The sequence below is a fragment of the Pleuronectes platessa genome, chromosome 2 (assembly GCF_947347685.1).
Source record: "Pleuronectes platessa chromosome 2, fPlePla1.1, whole genome shotgun sequence".
NCBI classification, from domain to species: Eukaryota; Metazoa; Chordata; class Actinopteri; order Pleuronectiformes; family Pleuronectidae; genus Pleuronectes; species Pleuronectes platessa.
In genome coordinates, this window is record NC_070627.1 from 29,717,211 (window position 1) to 29,738,993 (window position 21,783).

The following is a 21,783-nucleotide window of genomic DNA, read 5'->3' on the forward strand; positions in this document are numbered from 1 at the left end:
AGCTACCTCTTACAGCTAATGCCAGTCAAATATAATGGGACATTTGAATTCCAGCCTTTCCTCATTACCACAATTATGCAAACACAAAAATAAGCAGTGAATCATTTCTCAATAAATGAAGCCCAGAGCTGTTAACGTTAGCAGTTTGTTTAGTCCACATTTCTCGTACATGTAACGGTGAATTTTTTTTAATTAGCTTTTTGTTTAATCAGTTTTAAATCTTATTCAAAGTTTTCTTTACCTCTTAATATTAAGGAGCAGCTTCCTGAAGCAGCAGTCTTTGAATTCGCTGCTGCTCTAGTCAGGAGTGTGAAAATCCCACAGCAGGGAATCCCATAGTATGTAATGAAAGCATGAAGGGCAGTTTTCACATTTGTTGCAGACAAAGATTGTCTACTCATACATGGATCCATGTGTCCTCCGAATAACGGTGGACAAAGACTATATGTTTATATATAAGTAAATCCTAATGTTGTCAGTTTGATGGACTGATCATCTGGCTGTAGAATAGCTATATATCCATCCATCCAGTGTGTGTGTGTTGAGCGACGTGAAATCTGAGACCTCATTATAATTATAACTATGCTTTATATAATTAGACTGACATTGTTATTAATACTAATGCTATCTGAACATATACTCACCTTTCTCAATCTCTCCCATTGACCTCTTGTTACAACTATACATCCAACTGAAGTCTATATACATACAAACAGCAGAATACTCTATTCTATATACAGTAGAGCATTTATATCAATAGTATTTTGTAGGTAGAAAGTATCTGTATAGCTATAATTAGGGTTAACTTTGAGAGTGTGCATTCATTCATAATAGCACACTATGATGTATGGATTTATTATCTTCAGTGAAGGAATGTGTCTCAAGATGTAACCCAGTGTTTCTGTCTCTCACAGATGCAGATCTACATGTACAACTCAGATGACTTCGACAGCCTCAGTGCATCGCTCAGGGAGAAGAGGATCATCGCAGCCATGGCTGTATTTTTTCAGGTAGGAACCTTTTCTATGTTTCTCTATTTCTCAGTAGAAGTTGATCAAAGTACATTTTGTCTTTGATAAGGCAATTTAACTTTTCAGAAATCTGAAAAAAAGAATATAAGTTTAAAATAGGGCCATGTGTATAGGTTTGGTTAACATGTAACATCAAAACTAAGCAGCAGAAGATCCACAAATACATTTGATTTCATTGAATTTCAATTTTCTATACAAAGTGTTGTGCGCTATGTCATAAATTACGATTGACTTTAGTTTGTGGGAGACTGAGGGTTGTATTTTTGTCTGCTCTTCATGGGGTGTAGAGTGTGTTTCATCTACCTCTTCAGTTTGCTTTATCCTGTTGGTTTTCCAGAAAGCTAAAACGTCAGATTTTCTGTGCTGTAGTGCTTTGAGGGTGTGTGGGTATGAGCTGTAAGTCCTGTAGATCAAGATCAAAGTCCAGTCACCAATAAAGTGCTCTACCTTCCCTTGGCCTGTGGAGTGGAGCTGTGGGTGGACTGGGATCACTGTAAGCTCTATCAATCTCTATTGACAGGAATAAAAAAATCCTTTAAGGCCATTGATTACCCAAGTGGCTTTTTCTTTTACCAGTAACCCCCAGTTAATATTTCCTCCTCTTCAGTCTCTCTTGCTCTATATCGTCCTTTCACTCCTTTTGCTTTCTCTCCTTTGTGAGTGTTGCACAGACGAAGGTGGGCACGTAAAGTCATTTCAATTTGGACCAAAATCTAAATCTTTGCAGTATTCTTTCATTACATTTGATTTATGACAAACCTAAATATGAGGGTGTTGAACAGAATGAACAAAGTCATACATACAGTATATGTTATATTTCTGTATTTTAATATTTTTTTCGTGATGATTCCACGAGGAAAGGTCAGGATCTTTAAAATGAACTGGATTTAATAGAATTCACTTTAAAGCCATCCTTCAGATTATGAAACATTTTTTTTTTTTTTTTACAGGTTTTTGGTACTTACAGTTAGAACTTGCTTGAGTGGTTAATACTACATAATCAAGTGCTGTTTATCTCATTTAGTGTTTGTCAGTATTTGGATATGAAAAGCTGCCTCAGCTTTGGAATGGTTGTAGCACAAACACTTGAGATCCCACAATGTTGCCAGACTATTTGAATATTCAGAATTCACAGCATCATGCCCATTCTAGCTGGGAATTAATGTGTCTTATTTCCCACACACAGCCTACACTGTTTAATCAGGAGATGGACAAAAGAGAAATTAATACATCACAAATGAATCATGCTTTTTGAAAAATGAAACCCAATCACATCTATGACACACCAGAGTTACAACCATCCCCAAGATAATGGAAAATTAAATTGATTGGCAGGAATTTGTTGTTTGTCTCAAATTACACATTCCTCATTTTACGAAATATTCTTAGAAGTCTTTCATTGTCTGAAATTCTGACCTGATGGTGGCATTTAAATAAGTAAACAGTAAGGAAAGAGTGAAAACATTTATACTTTTCAGGAGTAGGAGGAGATGAGTAGGCAGATATAAAAAGTTGTTACCTGAAGCAGCCAAGTGAAAGCCTCCTTTAGCCTCCTTTATTTTGAGAAGCAGCTTAAAGTGCCTCCTCTATTGACAAGTAAATCTTTGTCCTCCAGAATAGGAAGCATGCTATCTATTCGATTAGATCTCCTTAAAACCTTAATATAAAGTATGCATATATTTGCTCCGAACCTGATGATATTGAGCAGTTGCATCTTATCACCTGAAAGACAGATTTAACCTGTGCCCTCAACAAAGCTGCGCCTGGCTGCTTTTTTCACCATGCACAGTGGAGCGTGTTGGTGTCGGCCTCAGAAGTGCATTTTCCTTTATTCATCCAGTCAATGCTCACTAGCCTGCCTCCCTCACATGCTACAGTTTGTCTTTGGCAACCTGAGTAGACAGGCTTAAACTGTGTGTGTGTGTGTGTGTGTGTGTGTGTGTGTGTTTGTAGCCGCAGGAGGCGCTTTAAATAGATTGATTGTATGATGTAGTCCACACACACACAGAACATCTATGAATGTGTGCCTATAAATCAAGTATTGATGCAGTTGTATCACTTGAATGTTTTACTTTAAGGGGAAAGAGTGATTCGTGAGCCTATGTCAGGGTGTCTCTGTGTGTAGATGTGGTGTGTTCGTATTTTGTGAGCCATCACCCAATAGTTGTTTTTGACATGTGAATACAAATTCATTACAAAACTGTTGGTAGTTTTCTTACTGTGTATTTGTGTGTGTGTGTGTGTGGAGCCGGGCTTCGAGAGTCTCGTGGGCCTGCTTGTGTTGATAGTGTTGAGAAAAGCTCTCCTCCTGGACTATACAGTTTAAATATGCCCTCTGCCATGCTGCACTGTTCTAAAGCAACCTCCCTCACTGTGCTCCATAGAGAGAACTGCTTGAGTAATTGTTTTCTTCCATTTTTTATTTAAATGGCTGCATATAAGTGGCCAGATCTTTTCTTTTTTTCGTTTCTTGGGTTGCTCAGTATGCTGAATAACCAATTTGTCAGGCACAGGTGCTGTATATAAGCATTTGCTGTAGATACAAAGGTTACTTTAGAATCAAAAGATGTTACCAATCTTGCAGTGACTGAATTGCTTGAGTTCAGAATTAAACTATTTTCACTAAGACCTCTGGTGGTAGAATAAAGACAAATGTTAACTATTGTTTTGATTCTATTTCTGTTACTTCCTTCTCTATTGAAGTCAGCATTCCAACCAGCTAGCCCAAGCCACGGACTGCATATACAAATTGAGAAAACATCTCCATTTCCTTCAACTATCCAACAATTAATGGCAAACATCCCGGGTACCAATGCCACTATCTTGACCCTAAGATTTAGTTTGGAGCCAGAGTCTGACCAGTGGCGAATGCTAGCGAGGTCGCTCTGATACACACACTAAACCAATTTCGGGTCAGTCCTGTGTTTATAACATGTGACATCTCATTTTAACACAGTTGGTCTGTACTTTTGGTCTCTACTTTTACTTTATCAATCAGTCCATGTCATATCAACTAATTGCAGAGGCGAGGTTTATGACCTATACTACAGCCAGCCACCAGGGAGCGATCAAGGTACTCCGGCTTTACTTTTGGAAATTATTTTTATATTCAGTAATCTTACTCTTAATTGAATAGTTTTGCCATTTAAGGCTCATCTTTGTATGAAAGACACAAGTCCACATTACTTTATTACATTTTTGTGCACATAAAAAATTCCTTGTTATTCTTTTTGAAGACATTATAAATGATTTGAGGCTAAAAGAACTGCTAATGACAATTACCAACCTATAGGACAGACTGTGTGACTGATGATGCTTGTTTGTTATAAGCAGTGCATTCACTCAGAAGGGTAATGACTCAATTCTATAATTATTTAGGCCTCTTGTTGTACTAGACAGTGTTATTGATTGTTACATTTAGAAGTGTTTTTCAGTTTTTATTTAATTTTGCACAGTCCCATGCACATGTATTTACAAAATCAAATATTTGTATCCAAGCCCCAAACCAGATTTTCACATATAATGGATGAATTGTATACGCCTTATCAGTAGATGGGCTACATTTAAGTGGAATATGTTCAAAGTCATAACTTAATATGTGGAGCAAGCACACTGTACATGACGCATATCTAACACACCACATAAAACAATTTTAGCTAAATTAGGAGGTTCCCTAGTTTATCTAGCAAAATGACTTGTAAATAATTGGCTGAACCTCCATTAGAAGGCAATGTATCATTGTCGTGAGATGCTGGTGGTATATATCATTCTATCACTGCCTTTCTCTGTCCGGTTCCTTAAGATAATATAAGTCAAAACTAAGTAACATTATTATAGCATCTTATCGTCAAAGTCAGCCACATTTCTGTGGTGTCTTCAGGTCTATAATTTTGGTACTTCACTAACTCAAATTTAAGTGGCTTTGAATGTCAACCTGTTTTTTCCCCTAACCAAGCGCGGATGTTGCCATCATGTACTTTTCCAACTCACATCATTGGTTGAGCACATACAGTTTAACACTGTTGCACTGTGCACTGCTGACGTACAAAGTCACCCAGAAATGAATTCAAGCATGCACGAAGAGAAATGTGCAGCCATTCAGAGACAAGAGGGAGACTGTAATTTCTTCCATGCATATGTCAATTTGTCTCCTTTTAAAAAAAAAAAATAGGATATTGTTATTTCGCTGACATCTTTTTGTTGATGACATCATATGTAGTTTTTGTTTAAAGTTAATATGTAAGTCAGTTTTGTCTCACCTTAAGGGAAAAAGAAATACACTCATTCATAGTAAAAGCATAATCTGCCTGCATGTACAGTTTATGTAAACATTGTAATTGCATCCGTCTACACAAACTAATATGATATGAACGTTTAAATAATATTTAAAACCAAATTGATGTCTATTTAACTGAAGATGTCTTGCTGTTCATCCAAAAGGTTCCATCAGCTCTAATGGGAGGTAGAAATTGTTCAGAATTGCTACTGCGTGAACAAGGCTGTAGGTGAAGCCATCGATACAAAGAAAGCTTGAAATATAATATGGAATAACTTGTTAAGCCATGTCAACAAGTTTTTTTTAGCAGTATTAGCTCATGACCAAACCACTTCCAGGCAATTTTCAGGTTGTAGACTGCAAAGACTTCACTATATATCAGAAGTATTTACACTAACCTGCCAAGAGGAAGACGTCAACATTAACCTGCAAAAACAATGTCAAATGTACAGAGGTGAAGCTTTCTCTGAAACTATTGTTAGACTGATTTGTACAAATAGGAATAATGCAGCTTTATATTTCATCTCCACTGTTTAAACACATCGACAAGTCCAACCAATGAAGTGGTAATGCAAATTTTCTGAGGAAAAGGAGAGATGCATGTAGCTTGTATAATTGGCAGGAATTCATCACAAGGTCTCAAAGCACAGATTCAAAGCAGCACTGACAGCGTCAACCAAATACGTGACGTGACTCTTTACAATGGGAAAATGGAAATGAAAAGAAAAGTCTATGGAAGTAAAGTCAGTTAGACAAATTAACCTCCATACAAACCTGTTGAAAATTTATATCTGCACACATGATTTGTTTTGAGCACAGTTAATGTCTGTTTGTTAGTCTTGTTCTCTCAGTACAGTTGAATAAAGTCAGTTAGTTTTATGTTTTCAGAACTAATTATACATCTTTGAACTAATTATTCAACCTAACTTCTGTTAACAGCCATTTCTAGGACAAGGCTTATGATTGTAACTTAACATTTCCCTTAAATATGAGTTTATGAGAGTGATAATGACTGCTCACACTGATTGAAAATACCATCAGTGACCCCTCATGATAAAGTCCAGTACAACCAAAACTAAAGCATCTCTGTAATTATGATTTTTTTTAACAAAGCAGTTTCCAGTAGTTGATATACTTTTTTTTTTTTGTTGGGGGGGGTAATCCTTGTCTGTTTACATGAGCCTGTATTACTCACATAATTGTAAACACGCAGAGTGCCCTGCTTGTCTTGATTTCTTTCTCTCTTAAGTGTTTCTCCATCCATTAGCAAGCCTTTCCCTCCTCTGCTATCAGTGTGTATCTGCAGCATCTGAATAATTGCTTCTGTGTCATCTATTAATTAAATCATCACACTTGGGTTACAGGGCAAATTGGCCCCATCATCTCGACTGAGCTTGGTTATCACGCTTGTATGACCAACCATTGCTTTGCAGCACAGCCTCTGACTGAAATAGTTGGATGTTGTAAACATCAATCATTGCCCTTTTATTGGCTTATTTACAGCGTGGCCTGCCTCTAATGTTGATCTCACTCTCTGCTAGAAGCAGAAACATGTGAAACCAAGGCCAAGCTGGAATGTTCATCACATGGAACATCCACTCTACCTTTTGAACATTTGTCCCTTTAGTTAACACAAGAATCCTGCCGAGTCGTTTCACATGATTTTGAAGCATCTGTACCTCATTTCATATTTTACAGTGAGAGGAAGGAAAAGGCGGGAGAACAAACAAAGAGATGATGGGAAATATGTATGTGTACTGAGAAAAAGAGCCTTAATGACAAAGAGCAGAATTGGAGAAAATGGAAAGTGGAGTAAAAAGAGTAGGGGAAGCCTTCATGAGGAATAGTCCAAGGCAAAGTAGTTGTTAACCCTTATGGCTTTAACATAGATACGCACAGTTGCAAGGAACTGCATGTGAAATCATTAAAGGTGAGATTATCACAGGGAAGGGGCTTGTATTTCAAATTAAAAAAGCCTTTTCCTTAAGTTACTAAGGTGAAGGTTTTTAGTGAATGTTGACCCTAAGAGAACCGATGTTCTCACTACGTCAAGTATCGGCTAGTTTAATTTGTTTCTTCTGAATTGCCATGGATATTTTTCAACCCAATACTATGAAATTAGTTAAACTAGACTTGTCTGTATTGTAGATTTGAGGTGGTGCAGGTGTGGAGGAGGGTTGCGCAGTATGACTGAATAACAACAGTGAGAAAGAGCATTTTAAACTCTGATAGCTCAGCCATGATTGGCTCAAGGCACGGGTGTCAGTCAGTGATTGGATAAAAAGAGAATGAGATGCTGGAGTCTAGGTGTAGCAGAAACTGTGTATGTGACTTCGGAGACATGCACAAGGAGACCGTCTTCCTGACTGAACCTTCACTTAGCTTCATTAGCCTACTCCCGATGATGGTAATTACAAAGTATTAGCCAATCTGCTAAACCACCATCATCACAATGTTCACAACAAAAGGAGTCCTCGGGCTCTACAGTTATATAGTTACAAACAGAATGCATTATTTATGAAACATCACTGTCTGAAGATTCAACTCTCAGTGTCTCAAAAATCAATCAGGGATTCCTCAATGCTGATTTAGAAATTTAGTCATTTTTCTATGGAACACAAAGACAGGCATTGTAACAGCATTATGTTTATATCTGCAATTGCAGAGTTGTTTAAGGAATAAACCGGCTTGGAGTGTGTGCCTGTTTTTATGTCCTCTAACCTGGCAATGCGAGACCCATTCCCATCTGCAAATGTTTTACTTAATGCCAATTTTAATTTACAAGGAAAGTGGTCAATGCAAAGGATGTCATTCCAGAGTAAAACCATAACTAATCACAGAGACAAAATGTAAACTAACATGTAGACTAACTCGTTATATAAAGATGGATGACGGATTGTTGATTCCTAAAGATGAAGCCAAAACGTCTCAATCGCCACCTGGTGCTATACAGTTAAAAAATTGACTCATTCGTGTTAGGTTGTGGGATGGGCTTCATTGAAAAGTCAAAGTACCCTAAACTTTACTCAAATATGTTTTATCACACTATTGTATGTAAAATGTTGGTTAATTATACAATAAATCAAATTGGACTTGTACAGCCCATATTCACAAATCACAATTCATCTCATAACAAGGTCTGACATCCTCTGTCCTTAACCTTCAACAAGAGTTAGGAAAAACCACCCCCAAAAATATGTTTTGACGGGACCGAGCTACCGCAGCTCCATCCTCCAATCGCAACTGTGTAGGGTCTGGCTCCATCTTTGTATAAATTCTATTAGACTAACATGCATTTGTTTGTTCTATGATGCCCTGGCCACTCTGGCTGAGTAAGCAGTGTGTGTGCACTGCGGAATGGCTTGTCTTTCATTTTGCCACCCATGTTTAACAGATTAGAGCGTCCACACTGTCTGCGTAAACAGCGCTGCTCTTCTGGAAAATAGAGTTCTTGCGTATTTTCTTTGCAATAGCCAGTGAAAAAGTATGTTTCACCACAGTGCATATCTGCTGAATATGTCAAAATATAAATGTTTTTAAACTCTTTAGCACGTCTATAGTCTTGATGACCACTCAAAGCATTATCCATTACAGTTTGCCATTCACACACATTCATACAGTGGATCTATTAGCAGCACATTCTTTTCTATGAGGGGAAATTCGGGGCTCAGCATCTTGCCAAAGGACACTTCGGCATTGCACATGGGGAAAACTGGGGATCGAACTACCACCCTTCTGGTTGGAGGATGACCGCTCTACCTCTCAGCCATAGACGCCCTTGCATTTCTCATTACTGAATCCATTACTTTGTTTGAACAAGGCTTTTATCGTTATCGCAGGATTGAAAGTTGCACGACTACATACTGTAGAGTTCTGACGTGTAGTAGCATATATTGCCATGCTTTTATTAAAGGAAATACAGTGATCATACCTGAATCCTCACATTGCAGCTCTTCTGCAGACAAGCTGCATAAACGCTGCATAAACGCTGCAACACACAAATCATCAAATAATGACACAAACCCCAGAATTAAAAATATATCTTTATAAAAATGCCCAAAAGATCCGTTCACTTTTGGTCAAGTTCTGGATTATTTTACCAGGTCTAAATCCAAGAGGTGCTGAACAGCAAACTAATGTGTTTGTCTAGTATTTGTCCCCATCTCCCAGCACCCACTGATAAATTTGTCGTTAATAGTAACTCCACTCCAATGTGTCTGGTTTGAAAGAACCATCACATCTATTATGCCATTGATTCATCAGCGGTTAGTCCGGCCAGTGCCAGGGGGAAGAAATGAGTCTCTCTATGACACAGAAGGAGGTGAAGCAAGTCAAGAGAGAGGGGATACATTGTGAGGGATCTTTGATGGATAACAGTGGAAGAAAGTGTTTGACGATGAGAGAGAAAAATGGTGGAGGAGAGAAATATGAGGACATGTCACATTGTACAGAGTTTTTTTTCCTGATTTGTCACTGCGGTGCGCAGTCCCTGGAGAGAAAGAGAGAGCCTGAGCTGTGGGAACGGATGAAGAGAGAACGAAAGATGCAGGATTTAAAGAAGGAGAAAGCCATAGATAGAGAGAGAGTAGGACATTGTGAAGTGAGGCCTGGTGGCTCAGGATCTCGGGGGACGAGCCTGTAGGCTTTTAGAGACAAACATTAATAATGAAACGCTAATTCCCTCTGTCCTCCTTTCTTTCTCTCCTCCTCCCTGTCTGTCATTTTCTCTGTGTCTCCATGGCCGCCTTTATTTCTCTTAATCTCTTTTCATTTACACACAAACACACACATGCACACACACACACACACACACACACGCACACACACACACTTTTTTCCTCACCCAATTTCTGTCTTGCATTGAACCAAAAACAAGCTCCTTATTTCACTTCCAGTTATGAACTTCAGCTAAGTTCAAACTGTGTCTAACATTGCTGCAAGTAAGTTTAGGGTAATTAATTATTCCGTGTTTTGCCTGTACAAGCCCATGTTGTCAATGGGGATGATCCCACAGAGACAATGGAATACTTCCTTGCTACAGAGTCCTGCAGCTTAAGTCATGTGTCACTATTTCGATTCTTTCTACCATTTTGGCCACCTGCCCTTTGTGTCATAGTTACCGTAGACTGCCTCAGACAAAGATTATATCTCCATATGATCCTAGTTTTGGTGATGACACTTATCCTCATGGTAATGCAGAAGGCATTTTACAAGCTAGTCATGGATTGGCAAGAATGCATCTGAAGGAAGAGTTCCTCGGTCGAACTTTGTTACGGCCCCTGTAGAGCTCAGAGTTGTTGACAAGTCTGCCAACTCTGCTGAACTCATTTGCATATTTCCATATGATTAAGTTGCAAACCGGCTTAAGATAAGGCATCCAGGCACATATTGTATGTTTGAAAAAGCTTTTTTTCATCACTTCTGCTAAGGAGGTTGTTGTTTTCATTTCTGTTTGTGTGTTAGTAGGATTACACAATAACTACTCAATTATTTTTTGAAACTGAAGGGAAAGATATTGGTCAAGGAATTACCCATTAGATTAATAAAGTCTAAATAAAGGGGAGAATCAAGGATTGTTATCATTACCTTTTTTTAACAGTGCGAGATAGAGTTTTTTTTGACATTTTCTCTATTTTTTCAAAATGATATTCATGGATCTTGATGAAAAACCTCAGGCATATTTAGAGAACTAATATCTAGGAGTCCGTACAATTAGGGCGACTTAAGGGGGACTGCCCGACCTTGGCAGAGGTAAGCACTTGAACACACATAGTTCTGTATCCAAACACGTGCAGGTAACATACTGCAAAAATGCGCTTTGTGTTTGGTGTGAACACAACATAACACAAACTCAGCGTATTAACTGCATTGGGCTCAGGTCAGGAGTGCACACAAAAAACTAAATGCCTGTTGGGTTAAGGTTGTGCTCAGTGAATTTTCTTTCAGCATCGTTCAAACAGTCTTATGGGCCATCCACATGGTGACATTCTGCAAACAGCTTTTGGGCATTTTTCTTGATAACATTTTGTAGTCACCATGAATGAATGTGCAACATCATCAACAAGCCAATGGGAGATTGTGTTGACGCTGTTCTGAAGGAGATAGTAGGCCTACTCTTGCTTATGTTTGGACAACACATGTTGCTCTCACCCAAAAAGAGCTGTTGCCCAATGAAGGACGGATTGCACCCCTACCTGAACATCCACAAACGTCAGTGAGCAGCAGGAACAGTTTGAAATTAAAGCATGTGTATTTCACATGATCATTCACCACCCTCATGAGTAGAATCATGGGTGTTTTTTTAAAATATAATTCCTACTCAAGGTAATTGGATGAAATCATCCACAAAATTGCTTGCTTTACAATAGTACGTTTTCATGTGGTTGATGAAAGCCTAGAAATTGAACAGGCTGTGTTTTATTCTATGTGCTTTGGCTACGGTCCAAGCAGGCAGGCAGTGTGAGGACAAATCCCAATAATCCCTCTCACCAAACTTGACAATGAAATCCTATCCAACAAGAGTAGTTTTTCAGAATCCAAATGGACTTTGCGTGTGTGTTTGTTAAACCCCCAGGTGACGTGCATGTATCTAGGACACGCAAGGTCGAAGAGAGTCAGGTGAGGGAGGGGTGGGATAACAGTCTTGGCAGGCTCTTTAATGTTCATGCAACTCGTTGGATATGGATGCTGGTAGTGGCCCTGCCTGAGTTTGGGTTTGCTTTTATTCTACACAACACGGCTCTCTGTGGCTCTCCAAGGCATATTTACACTTTTGGCTTAAAGTGAAAAACTTATATTTCACCTAAAAGCTGCATTTTAATTAAAGGGGACATATTATGAAAATTCCACTTTTGTACTTCTACACGTTCATTTGGGTATCTGGCATGTCTACCGTCCCAAAACCTCTGGAAAAAAACAACTCCCGCGATTTGTTGTGGTTCCTCTGTCAGAAAATATACGCTAGAGTGCGTTGAATGGGATTACGACCAGAATTGACGTCACAGTCAGTATACATGGCAAAGTTTTTTGGAAGTGGGTATAGACACGGTGGCAGCAGGGTTAGCAGTTTAAGCAGTAGTCAGTGTATTAGAGCAGCAGTAATGACTTATACTTCAGACGCTTGTCAAAACAGCACTTTTCTTTGTGTTTCTGTGTACACAGATGTACTGCAGGTGGTCCTACTGCCCCATAGAAGAATAGGCTGTTCCTGTTTTTAATGAAACAGCTTTTCCTTTATTGATCCCATGATTGACTCTCCACGTAGTGATGTGTCGTTCGTGAACGATTCGTTCATTTTGAACGAATCCTCTCTCTCAAAGAGAGATTCGTTCATTTTCTCGTGGCCTTGCATCGGGACTGTTGCATAGTCTGATGCAGTTCACGTGAAAAGTTATCCAAAGACTCGTATCCGGCAGATGAACGAAACATTGATCTGAAGACACGTCGGGAGGTGAAGGATTCTTTCATCTGCCGGGTACGAGTCTTTGGATCTTTTTCCACGTGACCTACATAGGCTCAGAAGAGGAAACAGAAAGGATTTGTTTACCTCGTTCACTTTCGCGTGACTAGGTTTAGTAAGATGTGAATGATATTCGTTCACAAGTAATAATTACAGGTTTCGTTATTTTAACTTTTTTTGTACTTTACTTACAGTTCAGTGCAGTGTAATTGTTTGCCGTGATAATTAAATGGTAGTGTGATAATAAATGACCATTTCTAATCATCCAAACTGTCATGATACATTATTTTAATGCAGGAATTTCTTCCCCCCCCTCCGTTGAAATGAACGAAAGACTCGAAAAAAGATTCGTTCATTTTACTGAACGAGATTCAAAGAACCGTGTCGGTAAAATTATCCGAACTTCCCATCACCACTCTCGAGTCAACATGACTGTTACAATGAACACAGAAAAAGCTGTAAATGAACAACAAATGTAACAGAATAACTAACTGTTCCATTGTGTGGTGAGCCATAGCTATAGAGATATAGCTTCATTATTGGACTCACATTAAATTACACACAAAGGACACAATTACTTTATTTCACCTGGTATAGATCTGCAGCATATGATGAGCAATTTAAACCAGAGAAGTCAAATGATTGTATGCAGAAGTATATAAAAAAATGATTGACCCAAAAATACATACAGAAGAAAAGACCTCACTGCTGAAGTTTGTACGCAGATTTGTGTTACTTCCATATTACTAAGTTTTCTTTGGAAAATGCATCAACACAGCTACGGATACAGCACGCTCATTTTAGTTTGAAAAACAGAGATGTTTGGACACATGACACAGATGCTTGCTGATTGGTTCTTTATAGTGACCATGTAGCATATGCTGATTTGTCTGGAAGAATACAAGGCTCGGCTACCGGTGTATAACACAACATGGAAAATCAATAACAAGTGTTGCTGACCGTGTTGTCTTGTTTAAAGCTGTTGTGCAGTTAAATTCAGCATTTTGCAATGATTAACTGCTTACATGCATGGAGACAAGCTTTTGTTTGAGCAGTGCCAGTTCACCAGCATGGGCATGTCTTCTTGTTTTACGGTGGCAACTGCAGCCTGTGTACAGGAGCAGTCACGTGGTATGTGATTAGTGATGCGGATTTAAACTGATAAGGAGCCAAAACGCTTATGTGGACAGACAAAATTTTATTTTCAAATGAAAAAACATAGCGTGCAGCTTTGAGTTCCCAATGAAATGTGTTGATAGCAAAACGGCAATAGTGGGAGCAAATTGCAAACTGCAAATCGGAATGCACTTGAGGATACAAAATCACTACAGGAAACATGCAAATTGACTCAACTTTTTTTTCTTGTTAGTGTTTAACATGTAAAAGGCAAGTGGACAAAAATACTTCACCCTGCTGTCTGTACAAACAGGCCATCTTGCTCGTCACCCTACAATATGTTTAATAGCAGTAATTATCTGGCATTTCAACTGGACATCACTCAAACATTTCCCATGTTCCATTCAAATTATTTTCATGTGAAATTTGTAACACATGTCCATGAAAGTAGTCCACCTATTTGTAGTCTGATGGATTTATTTCTACAGACATGTCACATCACAATCTTTTGTGCATTTTAGGCAAATATTTAACCAAAGAGGGCTCTGATCAGGCTGACTGGTCAGTCATATTTGAAGGCACTTGTTCTTAGCCTTTTTGTGTGCCTGTTTTTTTTATTGATTTCCGGCTTCCATGACAACAATGATGCTCTAATTGAAGACAATGAAAATGCATGTGTTACTATGACATCGCTCCCTCTTTGAGTTCCCATGGAGAGGGCCTTGTTGATTGCTGCTGATTGTTTCTCGTAATTACGCTGCACATGGTTTCTCAGGATCTCTGCTGTGCTTTTTGACTTTTTTCCTCCACCCATGTCACTTTTATCGCCCCCTCTCTTTCTCTTTCTCGAGAGAGGATCTATTATTTTTTCTCTCTTTCCACAGGTTTTTTAAAACACATAATGTAGGCAACTTTACTATGATTATGATTAGATGTGGGCATTATATAAGCTTAGATAAGGTGATTATTTATTCCTGCAGGGAACTGAGTCACTGCAGCAGCAACAGCGGGTATAAACAGAATTGAGGTAAACAACCATTGGCCCGTAATGTGATTACTTTTGTTTATTGTCTTTGGATTTTATTTGTGTATATCTTTTCTAGTCATGAATAATAAAAAATTTAAATAAATATATACTAACAACTTTTGAAACTAACACTTTTAGTAGCACTTAAATGGCACTTATAGCAACTTTGTAGTTTTGCTTTATTTTGAAGAAATGTTTCTTTCTTGATTCTTGTTTTTCTGGGTTTGTTGGTTCAGTCTCTTGCCCAAGGACACTGTTAAATAAGACATCCAAAGCTTGTTGGTTGTCTTACAGGGGTTTGATGGACCGTTGACACCAGTTTAGTTTCTCAGCTGGACTGAGACCCTGTTCTGACTAAGATATTATGGCTAATCTGTATACAGTGATGTAGTCTTTTAATAATGCTTTGTGTGATAATCACTGTATTTTACAGCAGATCTTTTTGTGTTCCTCAGGTTGGAGGGAAGGACAATCCTGCTGTCGACCCCATAATCCATGGCCTGAAGGGCGTGGTCCATCATGGTGAGTGGCAGTGCTAGTGCCCAGTATCACAGGGAATACATGGCTAAATTTTAAGATGTTTAAGATGTTGTTATTCTTCTCTGTCCACCTATTTACAGAAGGGTTAGATTTTAGCACTGATGAACATTTACCGTCCATTAAATTCTGACATCAAGCTCTGACATCAGAAATCGGCACAATTACACTATATTTTCTCCATAACTCACTCTAATTAATAAAAGTACAATTTACATCCATAAGATCCTTACACATCTGCATGCAACCAGTCAGTGGTGGAGAAAAGGTAACATTTCAAAAAAGGCTCCTGCAAAGAAATCAAATCAAGCAGCTGGGATTTAAACTATTGACCTCTGTTATTTCTTATTATCCGAAATTATCAGACATGATAGAAAAATGTAGTTTTTAGAAGTCAAATATATAATGGTCAAAACAAGACATTTTCTGGTTAAACACCAGTTAACCCTACTTTCAGACACCCAGTAAACTCTGAACAATCTCCGGACATTCTCCAAATGGGTTGTATGTGAGAATGCAAATGTGCGAGCCCTCGGACTTTCTCCTTCAAGCCCCCAAGTCAAAACTCTGCATCATTTCCAAATGTGAGGCTAAAGTAGGATATCTTCACCCTGAGCAAGTGGACATGTCAATGATGTTTCCGCCCCATCGAGGCCATGCCCTCAACCGTAGTGGCCCGGGTTCGAATCTGACCAACGGCCCTTTGCTGCACGTCCCCCCCACACTCTGTATACAGGTAGAAGAAACTGACAAAGATGATGTGCTGAAAACAAAAACATGTGATCTCTGCAGTAGAATTAATTAGTTACATCCTGCCTCACCTGAAAACTCCAGAGACTTCTGTTGCTGTGAATGCGTCTGAGCAGAGAATCTCCTGCTGCGTTACACGCATGTGAAAAGCAAACTCTGGAGAAAGTCAAATAGTCAAAGTTCATGTTTTAAAAACAGCGTTAATAAGGGACACAGGCTGTCCCACCTCCATTGTGATCAGAGCCACCATTAGTGACAGTCTAATATACAGAACATCAACCTGCTGATCTTGACTGGTAACCATTGCAACAGGAAGTGTGAGGGCGAAGTGTATAGAGCAACATGGGCAGTGCTTTGGAGGAAGTGAATCTGCAGTTTCACTTATTTATGGAGAGAGGACTAATGTGTGTTATTTTCACTAACAAACTTACTAGTTGAGGCAGTAATGTGGGTTTTGATGCTCTCTACACGACATTGAAAGATGCAGAGAAAACATATCTGAGTGGAATAATAAGCTGTGTTTTTATTTTATCTCAGTTCAATTGTAGGGTACTCCAGCTTTGTTTCTACTCCGCATCAAAATGTATCATTCTTTTGCATCATTCAGGGACTCACATACAGTATTTTCTTACAATAATTTAGGACTTCTTGGATGATTCCGTGTTTTTTTTCTTACCATAACAAATCAAAGGGTTTTGCATGTTTTTGTTAGCACTGTCTGCCCTGAGTTAAAAACAGTTGTCTAATGCACACAGCCCTGAAGTTCATCCCTGTCATGATCAAAACATTTATCCTAAAGCGATGTTCTGTACTCCCCCCCTTCACACACCCAGCCACCCACCCAACGGGCCCCTCTCGCATTGCATCTACAGAACGGCTTCAGAGTGAATTTTGAGAGCTTCAGCATACACAAATAAAACTTTGATTAATCCCCACCGCATGATACATGTACTCCATCTCCTGCTCAGCTGTCTTGGAAAAACTCCTCTGCTTCCAGAATTCATCTGCACAAAGACCACCAAGGTCTATCCAGTCCACACTCCCATCTCTCCCACAGGGAGGGTAGTTGGTTAATTTCTCTGTCTCCACCAGTGCTACTCGGGTGGTTAAATTTTTCACAGCACTCTCTTCTCTTGTAGCTGGGCTTGTCTGGCGGACATGCACCACAGGCCCGACTCTGCTGCTTTTGTACCTCATGTCTTGTTGCATTTTACATGAAACTTCGCTGGAACAAATGACCTCTGACTAGCTAGCCAGCTAGTGGCTCAATGCCATCCCTGTGAAATCAGTCCGGTATAAAGAAGCCAAGCCTGATTTACATAGAGAGCTCATGAAAGGCTTCAGCAGCGAAGAGAGGAGCCCATTGTCTAAGCCGGGTTTGCAGGGGCTTTGGAGGCAGATGCAAAGACTTATAATGATGTGGTGGGTTGATGGATAAGATGAGAGGTTGTAGCAAGGAGGAGGACAAGCAAAGCATAGCCCTCTCATGCTATTAATTTTAATCTTGGTTGTAGTGAACTCTGAAATACAGATATGCCATCAATGCTACTGCAGAGATCATCATTGTAGTTATTTCAAACATATCTGAAATAGAGTTAGACAAAAGAGAAGGAGAAGATAACATATCTCCCAGAGAAACTGTGTTTTCTGAGGTAAATACCCATAGTTACCACATGACCATAGGTTGATCTACCTATGGTCAAGACAAGGAAGCAAAAATATCTTTGACGGTGCTGCCATATTACACTGGGGTCATCATTTGGAGCCAGTGTGCACACAGTGATCATTCAGTGGAGCCAAGGTACAGGGCTGTGGCCCACACACCTATCTGATCAATTTATCAATCTAGTCTGTTTTAGCTGTCAATCCTGATGTTTCATTCCATTTTTGCATCATCAAATAACTAATTATACTAAACTTATGTTAAACAAAAGCACTTAAACATACATCAGTGTGATATGCAAGTTGCAATGCATTTTTGATTAAGTTAAATAGCAACTTGTTGTTATTAGCATCCTTATTATCCATAGCAGCATCAGATAGCTGTGAGAGGATGTGATACTTGAATCTCATTGAATATCCCAAACATTGAGAGCTTACTCTCAATAAACATTAATGTTGATGCCACATTTTCACCACAGTCTGGCATGCAGGTGTTTTGATGCGAAAGAAAAGAAATACAGAAGGAAGTTAGTTCATCTCGTTCTTTAAGAGCAGGATGAAGGGTCTGAGACAGAGTGAGGACACATTTCTTAGGAGAGTTTTACTGTCTCAGTCAAGCTTATCCAAAACAGCAGGTCTTTCAGCTATCCTCACATTGACATGATGCACGGCACAGCAGCAAATGAGCTGCTGCTAAGAAGCAGTTCACTTCACCAAGAAGTGAAAAGGAGAGATGTACTGACCGAAAAAACAAAGCTTGTAATTAATTACCTCGAACAACCTACATGCAAGTCCAGAATCCTGGTCTTAAAACACAAGGCATATACCATGACGCCCAAACCTCTGAAATATCCACTAAAATAAAAATCCATATAGAGCCTTTCAATAAAGATCTTCCTAAACACAGTTTGAGAAGAAAATAATGACAGATAAATAGATGGATAATATATGTTTTCCAAATTTCGGGAAATCCTTCTGAGTAGAGGATGAAAGAGAAGATTAACATGTGAGCACTTTGCAATGGAGCCACATCCGATTGGATGTGAAACAGAGCGTTTTGTAATTAAACCCTCACGGTAATGAATGGTAGACATATTTGTGCACACGAAGGGAAGAAGATGAAAAATGAAAACAGAATTTCTCTTCTTTAAATTCCTATACTGGCACCATAGGGTCGACACAGTACTTCAAATCAAGGGGGAAACACCATGAGCCATGTACGCCCTTTAAAAATTAATTGCCAATCAGGGTCACAGAGTGCCAAGTCAGCGGAGACTACGTGCAGTGAGTAAGATAGTAAATTAATGGACTTGTAATTTGTGCCTGCGAGGAGGAAGGGCTTCATTTCAGGCTCTGTGACACGAGAGCAGCAAGAGCACTGACACTTGAGTAGATAAACAGAGCAAATTACACAGTGATGTCACAGGGGGTGTGCAAATATACAGCTATATGCAGCATTTAAACAAAGGCAACTCACTCTCCATCTATCTTTGCTCTGAACTGTTCTGGACAAACAGTGTTACAGTAAACCCGGCATACTCATCTAAAGCTCACCAGACTGTCAGTCACAGAATATTGTTATTTCTTATTATGGCAGATGAAGTCTTTGTCTTCTCATCTCAGGTCCGGGATGAAATGTGCTGCAGATGACCAAAATCAAACATGTATTTATTATTATCGAATAGTTCTTGGTGTGTCCTTCAGAAACATAGTAATAAATTACATTTATATTGGTGAAGAGAAGGTGCACAGGGTGTGTAGAAAAGATTTTCACACTGGATAAGAGAGACAAAGAAATCAGGTCAGAGAGTCAACTCATGCACAAAATGTGACACCAAACTGCAGGGAGGGATAGAGCCCCCACATGATCAATAGAATGAAACCAGGTCCTGCTTTAATTATCTGTTTAGTGAATGATTCAAGTAGGATTCTCCATTTGAGATTAATCCACTGAGTAAAAGAGTCATAGCAATGAAAAGTGAAGTGAACGTCAAAGCACTTAACTTGTATGAGGTGATAGTATATTCTATACATGCCATATGCCACCTTATATGGAATATGGGCTATTGTTTTGTTTTGTATCTACTGTGTGAGTTTATTTTAAACATTCAGAAATGTTTGTATGTATGGTCAATGACATTTGGGACACAGCATCTGAGATTCAGATCATGATGGACACAAAAAGATAGGAAGTAAATGTGATTAAAAAATAGATCCAATGTGAGCAGAGTCACCTAAACGTCTTGTTCCCACATGTTGTTCTGCTTCGGTGTAGGAGTATTTTTTTTTACCCTGTCTAAAACAGCCCTTCGCAGATTGACCTGTTTTGAGTGCCCCGCCCCCCTCTCATTTCTGCGTCGGACGGACGTTAGAAGCATCATCAACTCGCTAGGGGTGAATCCTCTGTTCTCACATTGACTTCTCCTGGATTTCCACATACTTTATACTAGGAGATCAGGTCGATAAAGTCCGTAGAGACTGAGCAGCGTCTCACTCTGACATTTGTGTTCACATATGCACCTCTTCCAGAGAAAAAATGGAGGATCTGCGGAGTCCAGTGCATGTCTGAAAGCAGCTATGAGATGTTTCCTGGTAATCATTTGAGCTTGCAAAGCAGTCTGCAGTCTGAGTAGACTCTCTTGGATCATTGGAATGTAACTGCTCGCCAGGCACACACTACAAAGTATCACTAGAAATATCATTTATGCCCACAATCCAATCAAATTAATTCAGACGTTATTTTCAAAGGATTTAGAATAGAAAACACAATTAAAGGAAAACTTAAAAACACGGGATGAATCCTAATAAATCCACACTATAAATCTCAACATTTACCATCTGTTGATAAGACTGCAGAGGGAGTCATTTGCCCCATGTTTAGCAGTAAAAACAGTAATCACTGCAAAATGCAAAGTTCTCATTCATGCATAAAATGCCAACTCATTTTGTTTGCAAATGAAGCAATCTAACTGCAGTGCAGATAAATGAGTTCCTGCTTCTTTTATTTTTGAAAGTACCATTACTAAGATGTCAGCTTTCTATTAAAAGTCATGTGCCCCAGACCCTCTAAGACTTTTCTATACCCAGCTGCAGAACTGTCCAGGAGTTCAGAAATTAAGGAAACAGCTGTTTCTCTTTCATCATAGATGCTTAAGGATGCTCTTGTAAACCAAAAGGCAAATAAACATCCATATCATTCTGATTCTGACTGGTTGCTAAGAGGGTCTAGAAAGTAACCATTTTGAGTCATGCATGAAAACGTATTTCTCTCACACCTACATCAGGTCAAATAAGATAACGATATGTTTCAACAAAAGCTTTCAGTGTATGTGGTTTAGAACTCAGTGCTCACTCAGAGGCCATCTGTGACAGTTGGCAGCTCCGAATGGAAGAGTTTACACTAGTGACCAAGAAACAGGAATCATTCATTTATAGATTGATACTCCCCATTAGTGAAGCCAAACATCTCCTTCACCCCCTGGTGGCAGTATAGGACATAAACACCACCTCCTCCATGATACTGAATGTGACATGGACCAACGAAGTACAAGTCAAAGTGCACATCATGTCATCTCTAATGAGCGAATGCAATGACAACACCAAAGAGATGAAGTGTTTTCTTTTGCCTCATTCGGTGACGGGTCCTACCTTGGTCTTTTACGGGTTAAATTAAAGGCTTTAATTCAGAGGTGTTTAGGGTCACTTATTGCTAAGAACATCATCACTGATGAAGTGTTATTGTAGTAGGACAGATTGCTCCCTTTTAGTGCTACCTTTAAGAAAACTAACCAAATGGAAATGTGTTGCTCTTTTGTTGCTCCCTTCATTTCCTTCAATTATAACTTAATACTTACATCACAAAATGGAATGGGTCATTATCGTTATATACTCACCACTATGCCGATTCCACTAAACACTTTTGGAG

The 21,783-nt window shown here is 39.0% G+C and overlaps 1 protein-coding gene across 1 annotated transcript in view; it reads left to right on the forward strand.

Moving 5' to 3' along the window:
• The window catches only part of LOC128459041 (receptor-type tyrosine-protein phosphatase gamma), a 342,929-nt gene that overhangs the window by 257,354 nt on the left and 63,792 nt on the right, over positions 1–21,783 (forward strand). Inside the window, exons 5-6 of the mRNA XM_053444144.1 lie at positions 915–1,010; positions 15,365–15,431. Coding sequence (XP_053300119.1) covers positions 915–1,010; positions 15,365–15,431 — 163 coding nt within the window. The remainder of the gene's footprint in view (positions 1–914; positions 1,011–15,364; positions 15,432–21,783) is intronic.